Source organism: Helicoverpa armigera, chromosome 12 (assembly GCF_030705265.1).
Source record: "Helicoverpa armigera isolate CAAS_96S chromosome 12, ASM3070526v1, whole genome shotgun sequence".
Classification (NCBI taxonomy): Eukaryota; Metazoa; Arthropoda; class Insecta; order Lepidoptera; family Noctuidae; genus Helicoverpa; species Helicoverpa armigera.
In genome coordinates this window covers 4,190,120-4,211,080 of record NC_087131.1, presented here as the reverse complement: position 1 = coordinate 4,211,080, position 20,961 = coordinate 4,190,120, and the positions used below count along the sequence as shown (strand labels likewise).

General features: G+C 37.6%; 3 protein-coding genes across 4 annotated transcripts; 2 read left to right on the top strand and 1 right to left on the bottom strand.

Moving 5' to 3' along the window:
* The first annotated feature begins 863 nt into the window (after positions 1-863).
* Positions 864-3,239, top strand: LOC110375150 (venom allergen 5). The gene is made up of 6 exons (XM_021333159.3): positions 864-994; positions 1,117-1,235; positions 1,634-1,715; positions 2,426-2,610; positions 2,738-2,835; positions 3,045-3,239. Exons 1-6 carry the CDS (start codon positions 940-942, stop codon positions 3,160-3,162), a joined length of 657 nt encoding a protein of 218 aa, XP_021188834.3. The 5' UTR covers positions 864-939; the 3' UTR covers positions 3,163-3,239.
* A 1,321-nt stretch (positions 3,240-4,560) lies between these two features.
* On the top strand, positions 4,561-10,408 carry LOC110375048 (putative serine protease K12H4.7). Its single transcript, XM_021333014.3, has 10 exons — positions 4,561-4,719; positions 5,019-5,213; positions 5,525-5,709; positions 6,177-6,409; positions 6,549-6,687; positions 6,943-7,088; positions 7,279-7,395; positions 7,480-7,618; positions 9,057-9,230; positions 10,019-10,408. The coding sequence occupies exons 1-10, from the start codon at positions 4,717-4,719 to the stop codon at positions 10,122-10,124; spliced, it is 1,437 nt and encodes a 478-aa protein (XP_021188689.3). The 5' UTR covers positions 4,561-4,716; the 3' UTR covers positions 10,125-10,408.
* On the bottom strand, positions 10,215-18,535 carry LOC110375053 (S-adenosylmethionine synthase). 2 transcript variants are annotated; one of them, XM_021333035.3, is made up of 11 exons: positions 18,353-18,535; positions 17,316-17,639; positions 16,899-16,976; positions 16,693-16,815; positions 16,437-16,549; positions 15,390-15,533; positions 13,873-13,959; positions 13,329-13,460; positions 12,721-12,903; positions 11,641-11,774; positions 10,215-11,557 (listed from the first exon to the last, which is right to left on the bottom strand). In XM_021333035.3, exons 2-11 carry the CDS (start codon positions 17,428-17,430, stop codon positions 11,452-11,454), a joined length of 1,215 nt encoding a protein of 404 aa, XP_021188710.1. In that variant the 5' UTR covers positions 17,431-17,639; positions 18,353-18,535; the 3' UTR covers positions 10,215-11,451. The 2 variants fall into 2 exon arrangements, with proteins under 2 accessions (XP_021188710.1, XP_021188701.1); XM_021333026.3 differs by lacking the exon at positions 16,437-16,549 and adding an exon at positions 16,009-16,121 and having other exon boundaries at positions 18,353-18,534.
* Between the last annotated feature and the right edge of the window lie 2,426 nt (positions 18,536-20,961).

The window sequence follows — 20,961 nt, the reverse complement described above, 5'->3', positions numbered from 1 at the left end:
CATTGCCCATTCATTCTCTGAAATTCTGTCAATGTGCTCCGTTTCATTAACTAGACGGTATTTTGCAACGTAAATAATAATGGAATCATTGTTCTTCTCTAGCCCTTTGTAGGCCATCAAACGTTACCGATGGTTTTTCAGACGCGCGTTTTACGCGAGTTAGAATCTTTAAAAACGAACAAATACGCATTTACGACGCAGAACACACACACAACTAAATAGCTATCTACCTACTTACTGGAATGCCGTGAATTCCATTACTGAATAAAGCTAGTAAGGAATCTAATTTTACGGCAGATACGAAATACTTGAGCAAAACTATTTTTAAGGAATATTAATCTATGATGACAACCCGTGTATCATTTTTAAAGTAAGTTCTAGCACCCGGCAAAATTGGATTCAATAAACGTCTGTCTAAATGAGGTCCGCTAAGCTATTCCACTTCCAGGATAAAAAAGGATATCTTACCTACTAATTGGAGCGATTAAATTGCGCATTAAACTTCGCCTCAGACTCGTAAAGTTTAGATACCTGGTAAAACTGCAGAACTCATGAACTCCACGCACCCAAGAAAAAATCCAGCGAAATTCTTAATCGGTAAGTCGTTTAGTACTGAGTTTTATTTAGGTATCTAGGTGTAGGTAGGTGCCTACTTAACCCAGTTTTCTCTAAGGCGATATACTCAGAGAAAAAAATAATAACAATCTGTTTATTCTTCTCTCGACCTCTATGATGAGTAAAAACATACTAAATTCGGTATACTTAGGTACAAATATTACCAATGTCAACATACGGAACCGTGTCTTTAACAACAAGTGTTTGAACACCGTTTTGTACTACATAGTAGTAGTATATAACTGAAGTAGCCTTGTTTTACAATCAAATCGCTGTCTCGAATTAGTCGGTTTGCCAGTCCTAACAGTTGTGCCTATCGGAACAATGGGGTTGAGAGTGCTCTTTATTTTGTCTTTCATTGCTATCGTACAATGCAAATGTTAGTTCATGTTATCGATATTGCTAATATTATGTTGTTTGAATTTTGGGCCAGTTTCAGTTAAAGGTTATTTTTTGTGCATGTATAACCGCAGTTTAATAAAAGAATCTTGTTGGTTTTAGTGGTACCGTTGTCATGTAAACAAATCCGTGCGTTCGTCGATGGCCACAATTCCCGACGTCTTCAGGTAGCCAAAGGAAAACTGCCTGGACAACCGGCTGCGTCTGAAATGAAGATGATGGTTTGTTAAACATTTTGTCCTTTAAAATTTACTGATTTATATTTATATATTTACTAATTTAAATATTTAATAAATGAAATATTTACCTACTTAAAGTTTTAAAATTGAGTGTGTCAGTTATTTAGCTTTTGATTTGGAGTTCAGATGCATAAATAAATAGGAGGGTACCTACCTGAAAGCGTTCTGTAAAAATATTCAGCGTTCAGCGCATTAAAGTGCTATTATTCAAACATAGGTATTGAGTTTATTTTAACATTAAATTAGGTAGATCACTTAACAAGTGCTTCCATATAAATATATACAAGAATTCTACAGAATAACAACGCGTAGGTAAAACGTGTAGGTAGGTATGCAAGATGTGATTTCATGAGGTATCAATTTGACTCCTCTGTTCCCAGGTATGGGATGAGGAGTTGCAAGCTAAAGCGTCGAAGTGGGTGATAAAAAATCTTAATTATCACAACCCGGAGAGATCTGTCCGTAAGTATTTTATTACCTACCTATTAAGTATAATTAACTCCTGTCAAAAGTAAGATGTTTTATCCAGGGTGTTAGTCGTCGCCAAGCAAAAGGCGATTCTTGATGATGTCGATGTGCCTGATGTAACAGAACTTCAAATCCCTTATTACAATTTCATTTAAACTTTTTTGTTGACTCTTCGTCCAAATTGTCATTAAATTAAGAGACTTTCTGAAATGAGACACAAGTTAACACAAGCATTCAAGTAACTGTAAGAGTAGGTATGTACCTAATCATTAAGGAGTACCTACGTGGTATCCATTGTGCTTTAAAACCGTTTGCTACAATTATAATGTAGGTATTTGTTGAGAGAGATATTCTAAAAGTTAGAAACAATAGAATGTCAGTTGGCTTTTTTAATTTTTTAAGTGACTTATTATACCTGCTTAAGAGGTAGGTATACTAATTAATTTCGTTTAAACAACAGTTGGGCTAACATATTATTATTTTGGTACTTACCTGCAACAAATTAGTGGTAAGAAAAAATATTAAAATAACGAATAGACTTATTGTTTCATAATACATACCTACCACATTATGCTTACCTTGAATATGGTTAGGTATTTAGTTGGCCTACAAAATCCTTCTTTGCAAACGGATACCTACTTACCGGCAATTGGTGGAGACCACTTCCGCAATTTTTTTTCTTGCAATAAAATTGTTTTTTGCAGAGTCCGGAAGATTTAAAACAGGTGAAAATTTATATTGGTATTCCACAACCGTTAATAAATACGAACTGGAACCAGATTCCGCTATTCAGTCGTGGTTCAGTGAAAACGTAAACTTCACTTTTGGTCCTCTACAGCCCAGCGATTTTGATAACTCCAAAGACTACGATATTGGACATTACACTCAGGTTTGTATACCTACTTATCATTTTTAACCGACTTCCCAAGAAGGAGGAGGTTCTCAATTCGTCGGGATTTTTTTTTTAACTTTAATAGAAAGGTGTAGTTTTAGCTCAAAACAAAATTAATTCCCAGATGGTGTGGGCCAATAGCAATTACCTGGGTTGCGCAATATCCCAACAGTTCGAGAAGGGGTGGAACAAATTCTTCGTCGCCTGTAACTACGGACCAGGGTGAGTTCTTCAAACATAATATTTAGTAGGACACACTTACTATTTACTATGTTAGAACCTCAAATCAAAGAAATAGGTTAGAACAAAAAAAAAATGTCATGAAACCTCACTTTTACCCCTTTTACCACGGTTTCCAGAAACATGACACAAGATCCATGATCCTGCCCCACAAATCTTTTTTATTATATTTCCATCCTTTATTTTTTCAGAGGTAATTATTTAGGTAAAAAGCCGTATAAGCCGGTGAGCGATGGTCCTAGTGGAAAATTAACCTGTGGCGCTAAAAATTGTGACCACCCATACGGCCCAAAATGTAGAAAATTATAACATCAGACAATGAGGATGCTGAAAATTAAGTTGTGATTAAGGTTTAAACTTTAATAAATATATTAATTTAATAGAAACTGGTTTTATAGTAGTCATAGTTCATTTTCCCAAACATACGGTTTCGTAGTTTGATAACGGTTAGTGTTTGATTTGGGCATACCCACGGTATATTTTTTCGTAATATGGCTGATAACGGACAAAATAATGGCAAACAAGATTTCAGAGCATTAACATAGATTACTAGTATTAACTTAGAAATATCTAATTTACATAACGCATATCTAGCTAGATATCTCTGTAAAATCTGTTAGGAACTACGCATGTCATCAGCTTTTAGTGAGGCCCTACAAACTATCTACTGTTATAATAAATGTTGCAACTGCGATTCCTTGAGTGACGTGTGAAGATGCTGCCACGAAGATATTTTTAGAATATCAATCAATCAAGACAGTTTTTGTAGCAGATATTGACCTTACCACACAATGAGATAAGGAAAACTTATTGAACTAGAATAGAAGCATTAATTAATAAATTCCTAGATACTTAGTGATTATTTAAATTGCCTTCTGGAGTCGTTTACAAATAGAATGACGTTTGTATGCGATATTTCCAATTATAGCTATCATCGCTGTCAAGAAAATGAGATTATCAATTAAGTAGCAGTAGCTGCTATAATGCCTTGAAATAGAGTAGTGTCAGCTGAGATCGCGCATTGAGTAGTTTACATTGCATTATTCAAATAGACTATTCATGAGTCGTACTTACTTAGGAATCCTTTGATTTATATACGCGATCTCTAACAGGTTGAGTGAGTTTTTTCAGCGTTACCAGATAATGGTGTAGGTAGCCTATGAGGTCAAGGTAGAAATATCTACGTTAATGTTAAATACCAGTTATCTCTAGCACTTTATGTCTTATCATAACAATGCGTAGGTTGGTACCTACAATTAGATAAAGTAGGTAATCTTACAATCTCATTAATGACTTCGAAAAATATACACAGATATATCCGACGATGCGTGCTCGTATTAAACACACGTAGGTGTAGGTACCTACTACCTTTTAATCAAAGCAGAAAAGCCTTCTGATAAAAATATAATGAATGGGGTTTAAGATACATTTCATGCATAGACATTTATATTAATTTTAAACCCCTCACAACGGGTAGGACCTATAAGAATAGGAACGATGAAAAAAATCATTATTATCATAATTTGTTAATCAATTAAACTAGAAAATGTATGTGTAATGCATGAGTAATGTAATCTTGCCTCTGTCGATAACGTCTACTTACTGTTGTACTTAAGTGCCAAATAGATAACACATTAATTAAATCAGTCGATATTATAGGACAAAGGCGAAAATACTATTTTGGACTAGTAGGTACTTACCTACCTACATGTGAACCACCCTGTATTAAGTTGGAATTATCATAATCGTCTCTAATGATAACGATAATTCTATTTGTTATCGAAGTTATTTCGTTTAGATAGCGCAATTAGGCTATCGAATGCGCGTGTGATATGTTAATTTGTTCAAAAGAAAATATATAAAATGGTAAGTAAACATTTAATATTGTAATTTACGGTTTTGTACGAAATACAGATTGTGGAATTAGATACCCTTATTATCGAATAACTAAATATTATTTATTTATTATTATAAATATTGTTGGTATCGACCAACATTAATTAACATAAAATAAGTTTTACCTCCCTACTCAGAGACATTTAATGATTACTTAAGGCACTCCTTATTGACGGAATGTCATACAAATCCTTCACTAAGGAATGGCTTAAGTAACCATTAAATTTCTCTGAGGTTAGTGATCTAATCTGGTACATTACAATTTTCAGATTATCTTCCTACTATTCCTCAGTCTATTGTCGCCATCATGGGCGAAGGAGCCCAGGCTCGTAGAAATGTCCCTGGGAATAGACATGAAACCCCCTGAGGAGATCAGCAGACTGCCTGCCAGGAACGTTAACACAGCATGGACAACTATGCCGCTAGACCATTTCGATCATCAGAACCCTACCAATTTCTCTATGGTAGGTACGCTAAATTTATTTAGATCCCTTTTTATCTTCTAGAATTTCACAGTGTTTTTTTTGTGTTCACCAATTAACGCTATAACCAACATGCAAAGTGTCACTAGCTTTTCAGTTGGTTTTCGTGTTTTTTTTTAATCAACTACATAAAATATGGATCCTAATACTTTAGGTACATAGAAAATTATAGAAACACAAAAAACTTATCTTTGGACTTTTTAATATCCACTCAAACATACAATGACACAGACTTATGAAAGTACTTGCATAGGAAGCTGCTTATATAATATTTTACTGTCGTGAAATTACAGAGGTTCATGTTTAACGAACAATTCTTTGGTGGCGACGGCTATCCTATATTTATCCTGGTCGGTGGAGAATGGGACATACTTCCTGGCTGGTTAATGGCTGGAAACATGTTTGAGATGGCGAGAGAGAACAAGGGGTATCAAGTTTACACGGAACATCGTTATTACGGAGCATCTAAAATCTTTGCGTAAGTCGAAATCCATAGACACTTGTTGGTTAATTCGCACAAGGACAAATAAAAAAACATTTCTAAAAGCTAACATACTGTAATAACACCACTCGTTTCGCGTTGGGAGTTAAATGCGCTGCAAAGCAAGCGAAAAACGAGCAGTGTTCTGTCTTCAGTTTATTCGCTACGCGGCTACGGCGTAGTCAGAACTGGACTACGTAATTTTAACTTGCGTAACATACAAACAACTACCTAATGGGGGGTTTACACGGGTGACAAAAGCCGCACGATTTTTGCCGTGCGGCGTAAATCGTCCATCTAAATGGCAATTCGCAAGTGACTAAGCCGCAAGCCCCTAAGTTGGGTAGCATCTGCCTTGGCCGCGCGGCAAAAATCGTGCGGCTTAAGTCACCCGTGTAAACCCCCCATAAGTTAGCATTATTTTATGAAACTGAATTACCTACTACCTCAACCTTGATTGACAGGAACTTCACTGCGGAAAACTTACGATTCCTCAACATTGACCAAGCGTTGGCTGACCTCGCGTACTTCATCACGGACATGAAGAAGCAGCCGCGGTTCGCAGACAGCAAGGTTATACTGTACGGAGGCTCATACGCTGCCAACATGGTCATGTGGTTCAAAATGCGCTACCCGCACTTGGTGGTGGGCACGGTCGCCTCTAGTGGTCCTATCCTGGCGAAAGTTGACTTCTTCGGTGAGTACCTACTTTACTCATGTTATTTTACTAATGGTTAGGATACGACCGCGAAATAAACGTAGGTCCTACCTGTGCCCTGCAGACTGCAGAATAGAAGAGGATCTATGTATTATCATGCTGTTTTATTTAATTTTAGAATATCTGGAAGTGGTACATGAAGCTTTCTTGTTGGAGGGTGGAGAACAGTGCATAGCTCACATTCGACAAGGCATCGAGGAAACAGTAGCTTCCATGCAGACTGAAGAGGGCAGGCGCCGCTTGGAGCAAGCTTATAGGCGAGTATCTCATATCAATGTATTTTCTTGTGTAGAAATGAAATACATAGGTACTTACGCCTTTTCCAGAGAAGATTTGACGATCGACATGTTTTTAACCCCCGACGCAAAAACGACGGGGTGTAATTACACCCCGTCGTTTTTGCGTACGAAGAACAAGCAATTGCTTGTTCTTCGTTAGCACTCATTATTATGCTGATTGATAAATCAATTTATACGTCATAATTAAACCCTTCCTCCTGTATTTTCCTGCAGATTGTGTGAACCATTGAATTACGACAATGTGTACGATCTGGGTCAATTTTCGGGGCTCATAAGCTGGACGTTCTCTACATCTGTACAACAAGCATTTCCCGGGTCGCTAATTTCAATTTGCAATAATTTCAACGATAACACTTATGGTGAGTAATATTTTCGTAAAATTTATCGAATTCATGGTTAGATACTTTGCAGATTGGATAGGATTGACGGTTGTTTATATAGATCTTGTTGCTAGCTATATAAACAGTTTCACCCTTTCAGAGATGTACGGCCTACTAAATTAAAATGTTTATAACCTGTCCTTAATATTGTTTTTATAATGCATTGCAGGATCGACTCCAATGGAAAAAATCGGCGGTTACATAGCCAGAATTCGGAATTTGGGCAACTCTTGTTGGCAAATTAATTATCAAAGTTTCCTTGATAGCTACATGCTTCCGACAAATTGTAAGTGTACATCTTATACCCTGCTTGGACTACCTACCTACGGGTTCTTTCTTTCATTCCACTTATGAAAAACATTATTTTCAGCTCGTGCCTGGTACTATCAAACTTGCACCGAATACGGTTTCTATCAGACGGCGCCAACATCGGGCACAGTGTTTGACGGCCTCAAGTGGCTCAGTTTGGATTTCTATGTCGATATTTGCAAAAAGATTTTCGATGAAAGGTAGGTAAGATGAAATAGAAGCTAGAAATCAGCTATCATTCTCATGGGCGTAGCCACACTGGGGCAAGCTGGGGCACTTGCCCCACCCTGGGCCCTGGCTCTGACCTATAAGGTGTCTGATTAAACAATGTTTTTTTTACTAGCTCTAACTAACAACATCAACAATCATTATGTACTAGGTATCCGTAAGTTATTGCACAAAAAAAATGTCGACTTTGAAAAGAGCGCGATCAAAACAAAATACACGCTCGAGGTCCCGAAAGTGCGCGGTGCGCGCGTCATTTGAAAGCGAGCCGTATTCCCTAAAAGAATAGGTGCTATGTGGCGTAGCGAGTCGAGCCTTCTAATCCATCTAATCCAAAAAATAATGCATTGAAGGAGATGTGATCAAAATTTCGGAAATGCAATTTTATCGTAGTGTAAAAACCGCGCTCGCTATTTTGCTTGCCCAGCCATGTACGACCTGTACAATAGAACGATCGTTTAGCACAGTGGTTCTTAACCGGTGGTCTGCGGACCACTGGTGGTCCCTGGAGGCATTCCAAGTGGTCCGCGAAGATTAGCTGTGCGACGTTGCTATACGTTATCTAACTTTACCTATTTTTATCGACTTATCTATGCGAGCGGGGGTTTTCTTATGGACGTAAATAGGGTGTGTCGTACCCAGTACCCCCATTCATGAAAATGTATATTTGGGCAACATTTTACGTAGTTTTTGGTTTTGAGTCTTAAAATTTCGCGCTCGCTTCGCTCGCGTTTTAAAAACTATATTGTTTTTGTATTTGTCAAGAAACAAAAAGTTAAAGTACGTTTGGGTTAACTTTTGCGTAATATTTGGTTTAAGAACGATCAAATTTTCACGCTCGCTTCGCTCGCGTATTCAGAAACTATATGCCCTTATTTTTGTATTTGTCAATAAACAAAAAGATACGTACGTTTGGGCTAAATTTTACGTAATATTTGGTTTAAGATCGATAAAAATTTCGCGCTCGCTTCGCTCGCGTATTCAGAAACTATATGCCCTTATTTTTGCATTTGTCAACAAACAAAAAGATACGTACGTTTGGGCTCAATTTTACGTAGCATTTGGTTTAAGACCGATAAAAATTTCGCGCTCGCTTCGCTCGCGTATTCAGAGATTATATGCCCTTACTTTTGGCTTTTGTCCTGTGTATGATTGTTTATTTTCTGTACCTGAAAATATTACCCTCTCAAATTAAGAGATTACCAAGTTTGAAATTAACGGCTCAAGATACAAAAATCGGAGGACCCTCGCCTTCCCCCGGGGGATAGGTTGACTGCTGCCCCACCCTGAGCTCAAAGCTGGCTACGCCCATGATCATTCTTATTATTGTTGGGACTTCAAACAAGAATGCGTTCATGCGTTCACAAACTTCTTTGTAAATGAAGCAACTCAAGATTGCATTTCGTTTTACAGATTCGACGAAGCTTTCGTGAAAGCCGCAGCTGATAGAGTCAATTTAGTTTTCGGTGCCCTCGCGCCTGAAGTAAAAAATACTATAAACATTCATGGTTACATCGACCCATGGCGGGCACTCGGCGTTTACAAAGAAGATGTTTCCGATACTTCACCTACTTATACCGTAGACAGGTATAAATATATAACTCTAGACAAGAATAGTATCTTTGCCGCTCAGAACTTGGCTGCTATGCTAGTTTCTGTGCAAATTAATATATATTAAACAAAACACCTGCGCAAGCGCATAACATGAAATGGCTGACGTTAGAAAAAATATAGTCGTTTATAGAGCTGAGGCCCGATTCTCCTAATTTTACTTAAATGACATACAATTCACATTCGACTGAGATCCAATCCCGACTCAATTACGATTGAAGCGTATGTGGCATTCCGCTATTTTTTCTTTGAAATAAACGTTTTTATCCTTTTCTGTCATTTACTAATGAATAATTTTGTTTGCAAATGATTTACGATTGCAATATGATTGTAGAGCAAACTACCGTATAGACCAAAATCACCAAAACAGGAGACCAATCGAATGTCGTTGGAATACGATTGGTCCTATATTAGTAGCAGAATGCCCGATATGGTTAAAACTGCTATAGCGATTCAATTTCTATTCGATGTTGACATTATTAACTTAGGAGAATCGGGCCCCTGTAGTATACAGTTCAGAGCAGCCAAGTTATTTCGGTGAGTTCTGGCAGTGGAAAGAATTTTCTTATGAAAGCCATATGCAAACGATTTTCGTCCATTTTCACAATCACATACAATCGAATGTTTGTTTGTAGTTACCAGGCTGCCTATTTTACAAACAAGACTAGTTTGCTATGTGGTCCGAATATGTATGCATATCTGTTATTGGCTTGCACGTGACATACCGTACGAGATGTAAAAGACCAACATTTTTAATTTTTCAGGGCATCTCATTGCTTCGACATGCGAGCTTGGTCTTCATCAGACACAATTGCGATGACAGCAGTACAGCAAAGAGCTAGAAGAATTGTAGCTTCCTGGCTCTCTTAGTTATCTTTGTTTCAAGAAACGCTCTATGCAGCAAATTACCTGCATGCTGTATGCATTTAAGATTTTTTATAAGAACAGTTATGTATAGTATATTTTTTTTTGTAAATATCTACAATCTTTTACTTATAGTTTTCAAGCATTTTCTCGTAATAATTCCCTGTATCAAAGAAAACTTATATGAGTGTTTGTAAACAATAAATCATTGCAACTACAAAGTGTAAGTGGCATGGCGTTAAATAAAAGCTTGGGTTTTTTCTCCCGCTAGTATTTTGGGAGGACATAATTTTATTAAGTTTAAATTCCACAATCTGACAAATTGATAATCCACAGAAGTTAATCAGAAACTTTAAACAGGTCGAAGATGAAACAGATCAAAAAATATAATCGGAAATACTCACTAACCGTCCTAAGCAATAGTTTAAAACTATGTTAATTCCTAATGTCAAATGTACGGTTAGCATTTCGCCTAATTAAAACTACCGGCGGAATTACAATTACAGTAAGGAGTAAATGCACAGTGCACTACTGCCCTGGTCTGGTCGGTGTGTTTTCAAAATGGCTCTTTTCCACGACAATCCTTTTCGGAAACACAACACAAATTGTGCTGCGCATGAGATGGAAACTAAGTCGGTTACTAACCTTTAACAGGAAGCAAGTCAGTGTATTTCGTCTAATATTGGAAGTCCTAATAAAACGATTAGAGTGCCCATCTCCACGCAGCACCAAGTATAATTTGCAGTGAAGCGAGGAACAGCGGAACCGCTGGTCCAGCCGCCACTCGCTCGACTGTGACGCGAGCAGGGGAGTAGTCTACTCTACCGATAAATCATAGCTCTTACATCGTAAAGCGTACAGTGAAGAACATTCGAGAGTGTAGGCAGTCCAAATTTAAATTGTACATAAATATAAAATCATATTACTTATGTTCACTGGAAAGTTCATTTACTTAACTATAAAAACAATCAGGCAGTGTAAAAAGCAAACAAATTCATTTATAGGAAACTGAACACGTAATCTTAAATAAATAGGACTGCCATTTAAACCCCTGAACTAACTCAAATTCAGAAATGACGGCACCATGTTAAACCTATGTGTCTAATAAACTAGAGAATACTTAAATATATAGTGAACCTCGTAAATGCAACCGTCACGTGTTGTTAGAGCGTCGCATACAGTTCCACTGGCGAGGTTCAACACGAACATATTAATGTCTAAAGAGAGACATCAGCGACATTCCCTGCGCCCTCGCTACAATTACACACGTAGATTAAGTGTTTATAACATACTGGTGAAAATATTTACAATGGTCTAGTGCTTAAGTTTCAAGTCATTCTACAACCAACGGTTTGGGATTCTCCCATGGAAAGCCTTCTCGTCCGAAGTGACCGTAAGTACTGGTTCTCTGGTATATGGGTGCTCTGAGGTTCAATTCCCTGAAAAAGAAAATATTTAATGTTAGAATGTTACACAAAATAATGAATAGCTACATTTCAAAACATTGGGTAAGAGAACTCACTTGACAATTTTGCCCGGTCGTAAGTCGAAGTTCTTTTGTACAATAGCGAGCAGTTGCTGCTGTGTCTTGTGGGAAGTTCCGTAGTCAAACACGGTGATCGACAGCGGCTCGGCTACACCAATGGCGTATGCGACCTGTCAACAACATACATTTTAAATATTGAATATTGATAATATGAATGGATGACGTTAAAAATATTCATTTTCAAAATAGAGCTAGTCAATAGAACATTCGTGATAATCATCTGCATCTGCATAATGAATGCGTGTCAAAGGACAGATGATTGAACGAGGTTAAAGTACAATGCGGCGCTAATAGACAACCGTAACAAATACGTCAACGGAAACGCACCGCTGCGTCACGACACGACAATACTGACGAAGTATGACGTACACTCATCGCCACGAAATTTGACGCAACATTTATTTGGTTCGCCTTCAGAGGTGATTGCCTCAAGATAATTTGTCTGAGTAAACAATGATCACTGAAAGTACAAGTTTGAATCCGTGGAGTTTATTAATCTAGACTTTGATGAATGTTCTGACGTACAGTGTAGCAATGTGGTACAGTATTTTGGGTAATAATCACGTGCTAGTAAAGTCAGACATACTGGTTTGTATAAGAACCGTGCACTTATTTTGGCAACTTATTAAGTGGGTCAGAAATACGAGCAATACCGCGTTGCGGTTAATAACCTTTTTCGTGTGTGCTTTGTTAGAACATGTAGGACACGCTAATATCATATATTTGATCATGTCCGCTCCTATGGCTCATTGTGATACAGAATATAGACTACCTAGCTAGATTATGGTTTGATAACTTGTGTCTGTAAATAATGGCTAGTTACGTCAAAGTAGGTTCAAACTATGATATTTTATTCTTATTTATTTTGCAATATTTTCATAAAAAGCAAGATGAAGTCGGTATTGCCTATCTGACTACATTCAGAAGAAACTATTATGAAACAAACTCAAGGGCCACATTAATCTGGTGTTAATTCTGGACTGTGGAGTCCCTAATAACAGGTACCCGACCTGAATTCAAGAGACAGAATCCCTGAAAAGCATGTGTAAAGCTTACCTGCACCATGCAGCGGCGGCAGAGGCCGGCCTTGACGAGCGACTTGGCGACCCAGCGGGCGGCGTAGGCGGCGGAGCGGTCCACCTTGGTGAAGTCCTTGCCGCTGAAGGCGCCGCCGCCGTGCGCGCCCCAGCCGCCGTACGTGTCCACGATGATCTTGCGCCCCGTCAGACCCGCGTCCGACTGCGGAACACAGCATACATTATAACAAGTTTCGCTCCAAGTCAAGTTTTTATTGCACATAGACCTTAAGAAACGCCAAGCTAGTTGCCGTTCTAATATAATAAAGAGGTAAAGTATTATTTTGGTAATATGTACCATGGAGAACAAAATGACTAGCGGAGATATTGTTATAAAGCAAAATCTAAGAAAGTAGCGCGACAAAATGCAGGTGTTCGCGAGCCATCACGCGGGCAAACTTCTGCCTCACGAAGCATTAAAAGTGTATTTCCACGTAACCGACTACTCTACACTAGAATGCCTTGTCTTTACAACGCTTTATAATAATTTATCGATTATGTAATTTATTCTGCAATGTATCAAATAATATTTTTAAGACTATTAAAATAAAGTATAATTGGATATTCTATTGCTTTTGTTTTACATACCTGTGGTCCTCCAATGATGAATAGACCGCAAGGGTTGATGTGAATGACAGTTTTCTCATCGATGTAGTGAGCTGGGATAACTTCCTTAATAACCTTCTCCCTGATCTCCTCACGCAACGTCTCCAGAGTGATCTACAAAATTCATTTCAATAATCAACTGTTGTAATCGCCATATCGTCACAGGTCACGGCCTAATATTATCAGATGTTCCTTGTTTAAAGTATAACATTACCTACGAAACTTACTTTTTATTACACAAGCATGACGTAATTAGCTGATATGTAGCCTAAAAACTTATCTCCATGAAATGGATACATTAGTGATGCTATGATTCACTTGGGCATAAGGTTTATCAAGAAAATTACTCGTGTGCTAAGGAAATTATTCACAGATGATAATGTGATATGACGAAATATTTAATAAAAAGTATGTATGCTATTAAAGAAATAATTGATTTTTTCTTTATGTTCCGTATCTTGATTGTGTTAAAATGTTCATGACTTCGGGTGCCTGCATAATGAGTATATTATGTGAGTATTTTTACCTTTTCCGAGTGTTGCAGGGAGACAACGAGAGTGTGAACTCTCTGTGGCACTGTGGCGCCACCAGCGAACACGTACTCGCAAGTCACCTGTAACAAATCACAACGTTTATGGATGTAGTTTAATGTAAATGGTAATATGTAAAATAATTAAACGGAGGAGGAACGCCAGATTGTATTTGCAGCATTAGCTGCAGGATATTTTTGAAATTCGACTGATTATGTGATTCGTGGCCAACAATCCACCCACATTATGGTAAAACTATTAATTATATTATTACCTACATATTTGAGGAAGCAACTGACTTTATTCCAATTCAGAAATGAAATAAAAACGTATATCACATTGTATTTATGTATGTATTTAGAAATACTTTTTTAATTACCTTGAATTAAGTTTACTGTATTAAAATATGTAGGAATAACACATGAATAAATAAAACGTACATGTGAAGATAAGAAGCGCGTAGAAACTACGACTTAACATTTTTACATTCTCATTGTGTGGCGCTCATACATACTCCCACTTATAATAGACGATCTCAAATGTCGCTTGACACTGGTGTCAGTTTTATCACTCACTCATTAAACAACAATTGAAATATTAGACATTGATTACGTCATGTGATCTTTTGCATGAACAGGAACCACATTATAAAGAACATGATATTCTTGAGTTTTGTTTAGTAAGCTCATCGTAAAACTGATTGTTGAACATGGTGGGTCCCAAATTAAAATACGCATGGCAACTGGGCAATATGAATAAATAATTTGAGTAAGTATGTATATCAAAATATTAGTTAAGCATGCATCCAAAGCAAAATGTAACTTTACTTCCCTATTTTGGATTCAAAGGCTCTACCATTTCTGTGATATTATAAAAGTATATGATCAAGACAGGAAAAAACCAAAGTGACAGCATTATTGAAGCAGTTCACCGTTACTTGTTCTGATTTACAAGGCTTAATTGGCCTGCAGAATACCTAACTGTCTCGACACCAATATGCATCAATCAAAGCTACTTATAATGTTGCACAGCAATAGGGTCAAAGAGCGAAACAATGTATTGTTACATTGTAGCAGACAATTAGCCTTTGGCTATTGAAATGACCTGCGGGGTCTGCTCAACTTACAATTTCGCACCATGCCAGCTACGTAATTTTAAATTTTACTAGAGTGAAAGACCATAAAATTATTGTAATTCTTAAGAAAAACAGTGGAACCGGAAAAAGTATCATAGATCATAATAGTGATGACTTTAAGCCTAAAGTTTATTCTTGTTTGTCATTCTATAAAGATAAGGTAAGTTTACAAAAATAAAATAATCAATAATAATACATTTTAGCCTTTGACATAAGTAAGCATGCCAAATAGCTGCAGAGGTCACATAAATAATTTTATCTTGAGTCAGTATCAGTCTGTTTGATACAAATACTGGTGTTTTAAACATTTTTTATCACAGTCACAGTAGGGGCAAGTAAACATTACAGATACAGAATATGCATGCGGTAATTATTTACCTGGGTCTTTGAATCCGGGCGGGCCCACCAGAACTCGCCGTTTCGTCGTAGTTCAGCTATTTTCTGGTTGAGTCTGTGTGCAAGCACAACTGTCAGAGGCATGCATTCTTCAGTTTCATCTGTTGCATAGCCAAACATTAATCCCTGGAAGAAACAAATAAATTTAAAATTGTATATTGATTTTGGATTATTAGGTATTATCATAATCTCCATTTTTTTATTACTACCGATGTTTTTGATTAGACATAATAAATATTACAAGAAAATCACAAGACACCCAAGAAGCAGGGTAATAAGGAAATTTAGTTATCCTCAACATTGCACAATAATTGCAAACAAATTTTCACATGGATTTTTCCCAAGTAAGAGGTAAGAAAACATTATACTTGTGAATCATATTATCAGTCGCATAACTAAGTTACAAGTGTGTTATGAAATCATTGAATGTTTCCTGGATTTTGTTAGTGATAACCCTCACTGACAATTTATAGATAGTGGCTTAACTTTTGTCAACTTTGTTAAATTTTGAAAAGAATGAATACCCTTTTTTTAATAATGCTCTGCACTGAATACCCAGTTCATCCCAATGTTATTGTTAGACATGATTATTTGAACGTACCTGATCTCCTGCCCCAACTTCATCATCATTTCTGTTCTCATGCACACCAGCGGCAATGTTTGGAGACTGCTGGTCCAAGGCAAGCATCACGCAGCAGGTCTTGTAATCAAAACCTGATCCCAACATGCTTATTTTAGTACAAATTAATGGCAAACTTATGACTATGATTATAGAGGATCAAATGACACTTTGTGCAGTCAGACAAACTATTAAAATATTCATGCACCATCATTATTACACTGTCTGACAATTGTAATGCATTGTGATTGACAATTTATGATTTTTATGACAATAGTGATTTATGAAAACCCATAGTTTTATCATATTTCATTCTGTAAATCATGCAGAATGTAAACCGAGTTATAGTCCACAAAATAGCCAATAGACCCAAGAGTTGTTCCGTGCAGCAATTCTTATTCAATTTGTACCTGATCTCCAGCCCCAATATCTAATTCCTCTCTTTGTTGATATACTCCACCAGCTATGTTTGGACTTTGCTCTTCAATAGCCACTAGTAAATTTAGTGTTCGCCAATCAAAACCTAGTGTGCACGGAATAATATTCATACATTACTATGAGGGAAGTTAAATTAGAATTTGTCTACATAGCACTGGCTAAAAGCCAAAGAGCTCCATCTGTGTACCTCTGGTAACGATCAGTGGTCCAAGGATAATGTTTACATACCTTTGGAGGAGTCATCATAGCCAATGTGCTTCACCGTCTCTCTGACAACCTTTTGGTAGTCAACATTAGCTTTGGAAGTGATTTCACCGCACAATAGCACCATTCCGGTTTTTGTCACCGTTTCTGATAATAAAGCACCATAATTAGCAAAACGTATTACTATATTTTTATGGAATAATAAGATTTCACGATATTATGACACTTACCGCATGCTACTTTTGCGTCAGGGTCCTGCCTCAGATGTGCGTCTAAGATAGCATCACTAATTTGATCGCACATTTTGTCTGAAATAAAACAATCATAATAAATAGTAAATACAAGTAAAAGTGCAAGTGTATATTATCATAAATTTCAACGTTGTTTGGCTCGGACCACGTGTTGCGATTATTTTGACAAATGTAAATTGCGATAATAGCTGCGAGAACCATGATGTAACAAAACATTGCCATTGAATAAAGCATGTCAGCAAGAGTGTGTTATTGCCGGACAATCCCTGCTTTTCTAGATCTACTGCAGGTAATGTAAACAAAAGAAATCCTATTTAGACTTTATCTACGCACATGCTAAGGCGGCCATTTTTCTACGAACAATTCCTGCATTAGTAGTTATTGAAGAAAACTAACCTGGGTGGCCCTCGCCGACGGATTCTGATGTGAATAAAAACACTGATCCTTCTTCCATATCATAGCTGTGTCCGTTTGTTTTTGCGTATCCATTCATTTTTGAGGTCTCCGGCATTCTGAATTTAGAGTTAGCTCACAAAAATAACCCGAAAGAGTCCCCTTGAATTAACACTGTGGAAAAGAGGTCTGGTTTGTGATCGCGCCGATATTTATAAGGTCGGAGAGGCGCCACAGAGCAATTCTTATTCACCAATCAGAATTCTCGCAGCCGATGGTGCTGAACGCTGCTATTGGTTGAAATCTGATGTTTTGATTTTGTAAAATCTGGAAACCAAACGCGGTAAATTTTGAACATTCGCATTACGCATAAATGTATTTCACAATTTAAATTGTTTTTGTTGTTTTTTTGCTGTATAATACGCTTGGAACTGAAGTAACAATTTAGAACACATTGTTTATTTAGCTGATGTATTTATCACTGCAAATCGAAATAAAATTAAGTAACACACTGGAGTTATTTAATGTTTAAAAGAGTAAAATGAAAACAACAGTCATAAAATTTCTTGAAATCGCTTATTGTGCTTCGTAAATATTTAAAGAGATTTATGACATTTTTATTATCTTAGAGATTCTGTTCAAATTATGCTCCATTTCATTATTTCACTTAATTGCGACTTACATAGATCCTGCGAGAATGTTATCATACATACACACGTGGCAATAAAGGTCAAAGATAATAATAAAATGATCGATACAATAAGAAAATCGATAGGTACAAATAAGTAGGTAATCTTTCGTTCCTAAAACGAACGATTTGCAACGTCAAAGGGGCTGCTTAAAAATATAGCATTTTATTCAGCTGTTGAGCAGCATACTGTTGCACAGAGCATTTATTGTACAAAACAAAGAATGAAATAATATAATTCTGAATAATTTAGTTTCCTTAAATTCGTATTAATACTAAACTCAAAAATACTGCTCAGATTGGGAAAAATAATTAATTCTAAGTTAATAATTTGGAAATAAAAGGAACATACCTGTGAATTATTTTTTTTTAATTAAAACTTTGCCGTTTCACCACAAAATAATACTGAAAACTTAGCACCACTTTATAACCGAACCGTAGAGTATTTATATTGGTATAATATTTTGCTAGATTTATATTAGTAAGGCTTGGTAGTTTCCCACAAGAAATCTCGTCGTCAACTGAGGGCAAGTTTGTTGATTCATCTGTACTTAAATACTAACGACTAAGCATTAAGTATTCGTTTAAGAGTTCGCGACTTTTTATCGAATCATTGTGTTGAATAATATTGAGATAAGTGAGTAGTGTTTAAAATAATTTAATGGCATTTTCGCACGTTCAGTAATTAATTGGGCCACTATTAATTGACTGGTGATTCTACTTATTCATTAATCAGAGTTATTGCATAAAGAAAAAATAAGAATTTTCTCGTTTTCATCACAATCAATATTTCCATTTTACTTAATTCTCGTGAAAAAACGTAAAACTATTTTAAATGACATTTTAATATAGAAAAGATTTTCAGTTACAGGAAGATTGATTTCATAATTTTTTTTAAATCAAAATAAGAATATTGGAAAAAGATCTTGAGGTAAGCATGTCAAATACCTAAATTAGAATTTCACCATTTTATTGCCGAAATTGCGGATCGGTTTGCTTTTCTCTAAAAGAAAATGCATTGGGAATATTTGAGGTATTTTTCGCCGTTGGAAAGTTAGGGTATTTTAGTAAGGGTATTTAATTTGTCTCTATTTTTCCTGGTTGATAAATAAACTAGGTAATTTATGCACTTTTGAACCGTGGTACCTACCTACATACCTAATATTATTCGAAAATAAATAGCAGCGTTTTACCTGAAATAAAACGCATATTAAATAATTGCCTTATTTGAAGCTTACTAGTTTGAGATAGGCACCTACGTGTTTTCCGCTTTTATCTCCGTCCTTTTCTACCCCATATCTTGCATCTCTCTCGCACATCGACCAGTTTCACTCCCCACCAGGCAGGAGGCGACGAGTGTTCTCGGCGGCCACAGTTCGTCATTGAGTCGAAAACACCAGGCAGAAATTAAAATGTAAGCTTCAAATAAGGTAAGTATTTAATATGCGTTTTATTTCAGGTAAAACGCTGCTATTAAATTCTTGACCGTTATTTGAAGCTTACTAGTTTGAGAAGTGTTTGTTATCGCCTGGTGGAAGTGGACGCCAATGTGAGCAAAAGCACAATGAAATTGTGTATGTAGATAGGTACTTAGGTACACGAGTAATCACATGTAAGTATGTGTATTGCGTCCTGGAATATAGGTATATTAGTAATAAAAGTTAACTGGTACTGGTACTCAGCAACATCCTGTTAGACTGGAAGCCGACCCCGACATAGTTGGGAAAGGGGCTCCGAGGATGAGTAATAAAAATTAAAAGAGAGATACAAGAACAAAGGCAAAATTGATTTCATTTTCTAATAGTAATTAACAAAAACATTGCGATACTTCTTAATAACAATAGTAAAAAAAATATAGACATTAATCAGCTGGATTAATTAAATAATCGAGATAATAAATTGCTACTTCTATTAGTGGGTATCATTTCTCTTCTGTAAAAACGGGCAAATGTATTGCCTGATCGGCTAATATATCGTCTAAAGGTAGATTGTCAACCCAGATTTTGACGCTACCGCCGAGCGGAAGTTTCCTGGGGTTGTAGTATTCCTGCCTCTTTTAACAATGTCTTAATCCACACGCAATCATCGTTCGGGTGCCTGCCTTTGGTTGGCCTCTAACGGATATAAATAAATTTGAGGAATTAGCCAAAGTCCGTCTATCTTCTAACAAGGCTTTAGTCTTTCTGACCCAATACACTTTTTTTTTTTAACGACGTAAAAAATAATCAAATGACCCCTCCCGCTGTGGGTTAGCAGCGGTGAGGGAGTGTCAGACTCTTACTGACTAAAAGCCGTCGTGTTCCGTCGTAGGCCTTATGTGCTAGGGCCGCGGTACCTCTTTCGAACAACCCGCAGCCCCGGCAGGCCTTGGCCCTGCTGGGCCCCGCTGGGGTTGCTGACATCTCTTTGAGGAGCGCGTGGAACAACGCGCGCCGCCGATACGGGTCTGTTGTCTAAAAACAGACATGAGCGATGAGCCACCCGAACTCACCGCCCACAGACCCACGCCTACGGTGGCCGGGAGTCGTCTCGCGACACCCGGCGCCCGTGGTGTCTACCTGCTCCAGCGCGGTGGCCGGGATGAGAGGTGCGAACTCTCTGACGTTCCGCCGCCTCCTTCTCGAGCATGACTGCTTCGCAGAAGGAGGCGACGGCATCCCATTCCCTCTCGCCCCGGACCATGGCTTGAACCAGGGCCGGACGCGAGAGGTCGCCGCCGCCTAAAGCCTCGACGAGGACCCGGCGGTGCCCTTCCCACGCAGGGCACTCCTGGACTGTGTGGTCCACCGTGTCCTCGGGGCTATCCGCACAGTGGTGACACCCGGGCGCCTCCTCACGACCGATTCGATGCAGATACCTCCCGAAACAACCGTGTCCGGTGAGGACCTGCGTCATGCGGTACGTGAGGGCGCCGTGACTCCTCCCGAGCCACTCCTCAAAGAGGGGACTTACCGCCACTAT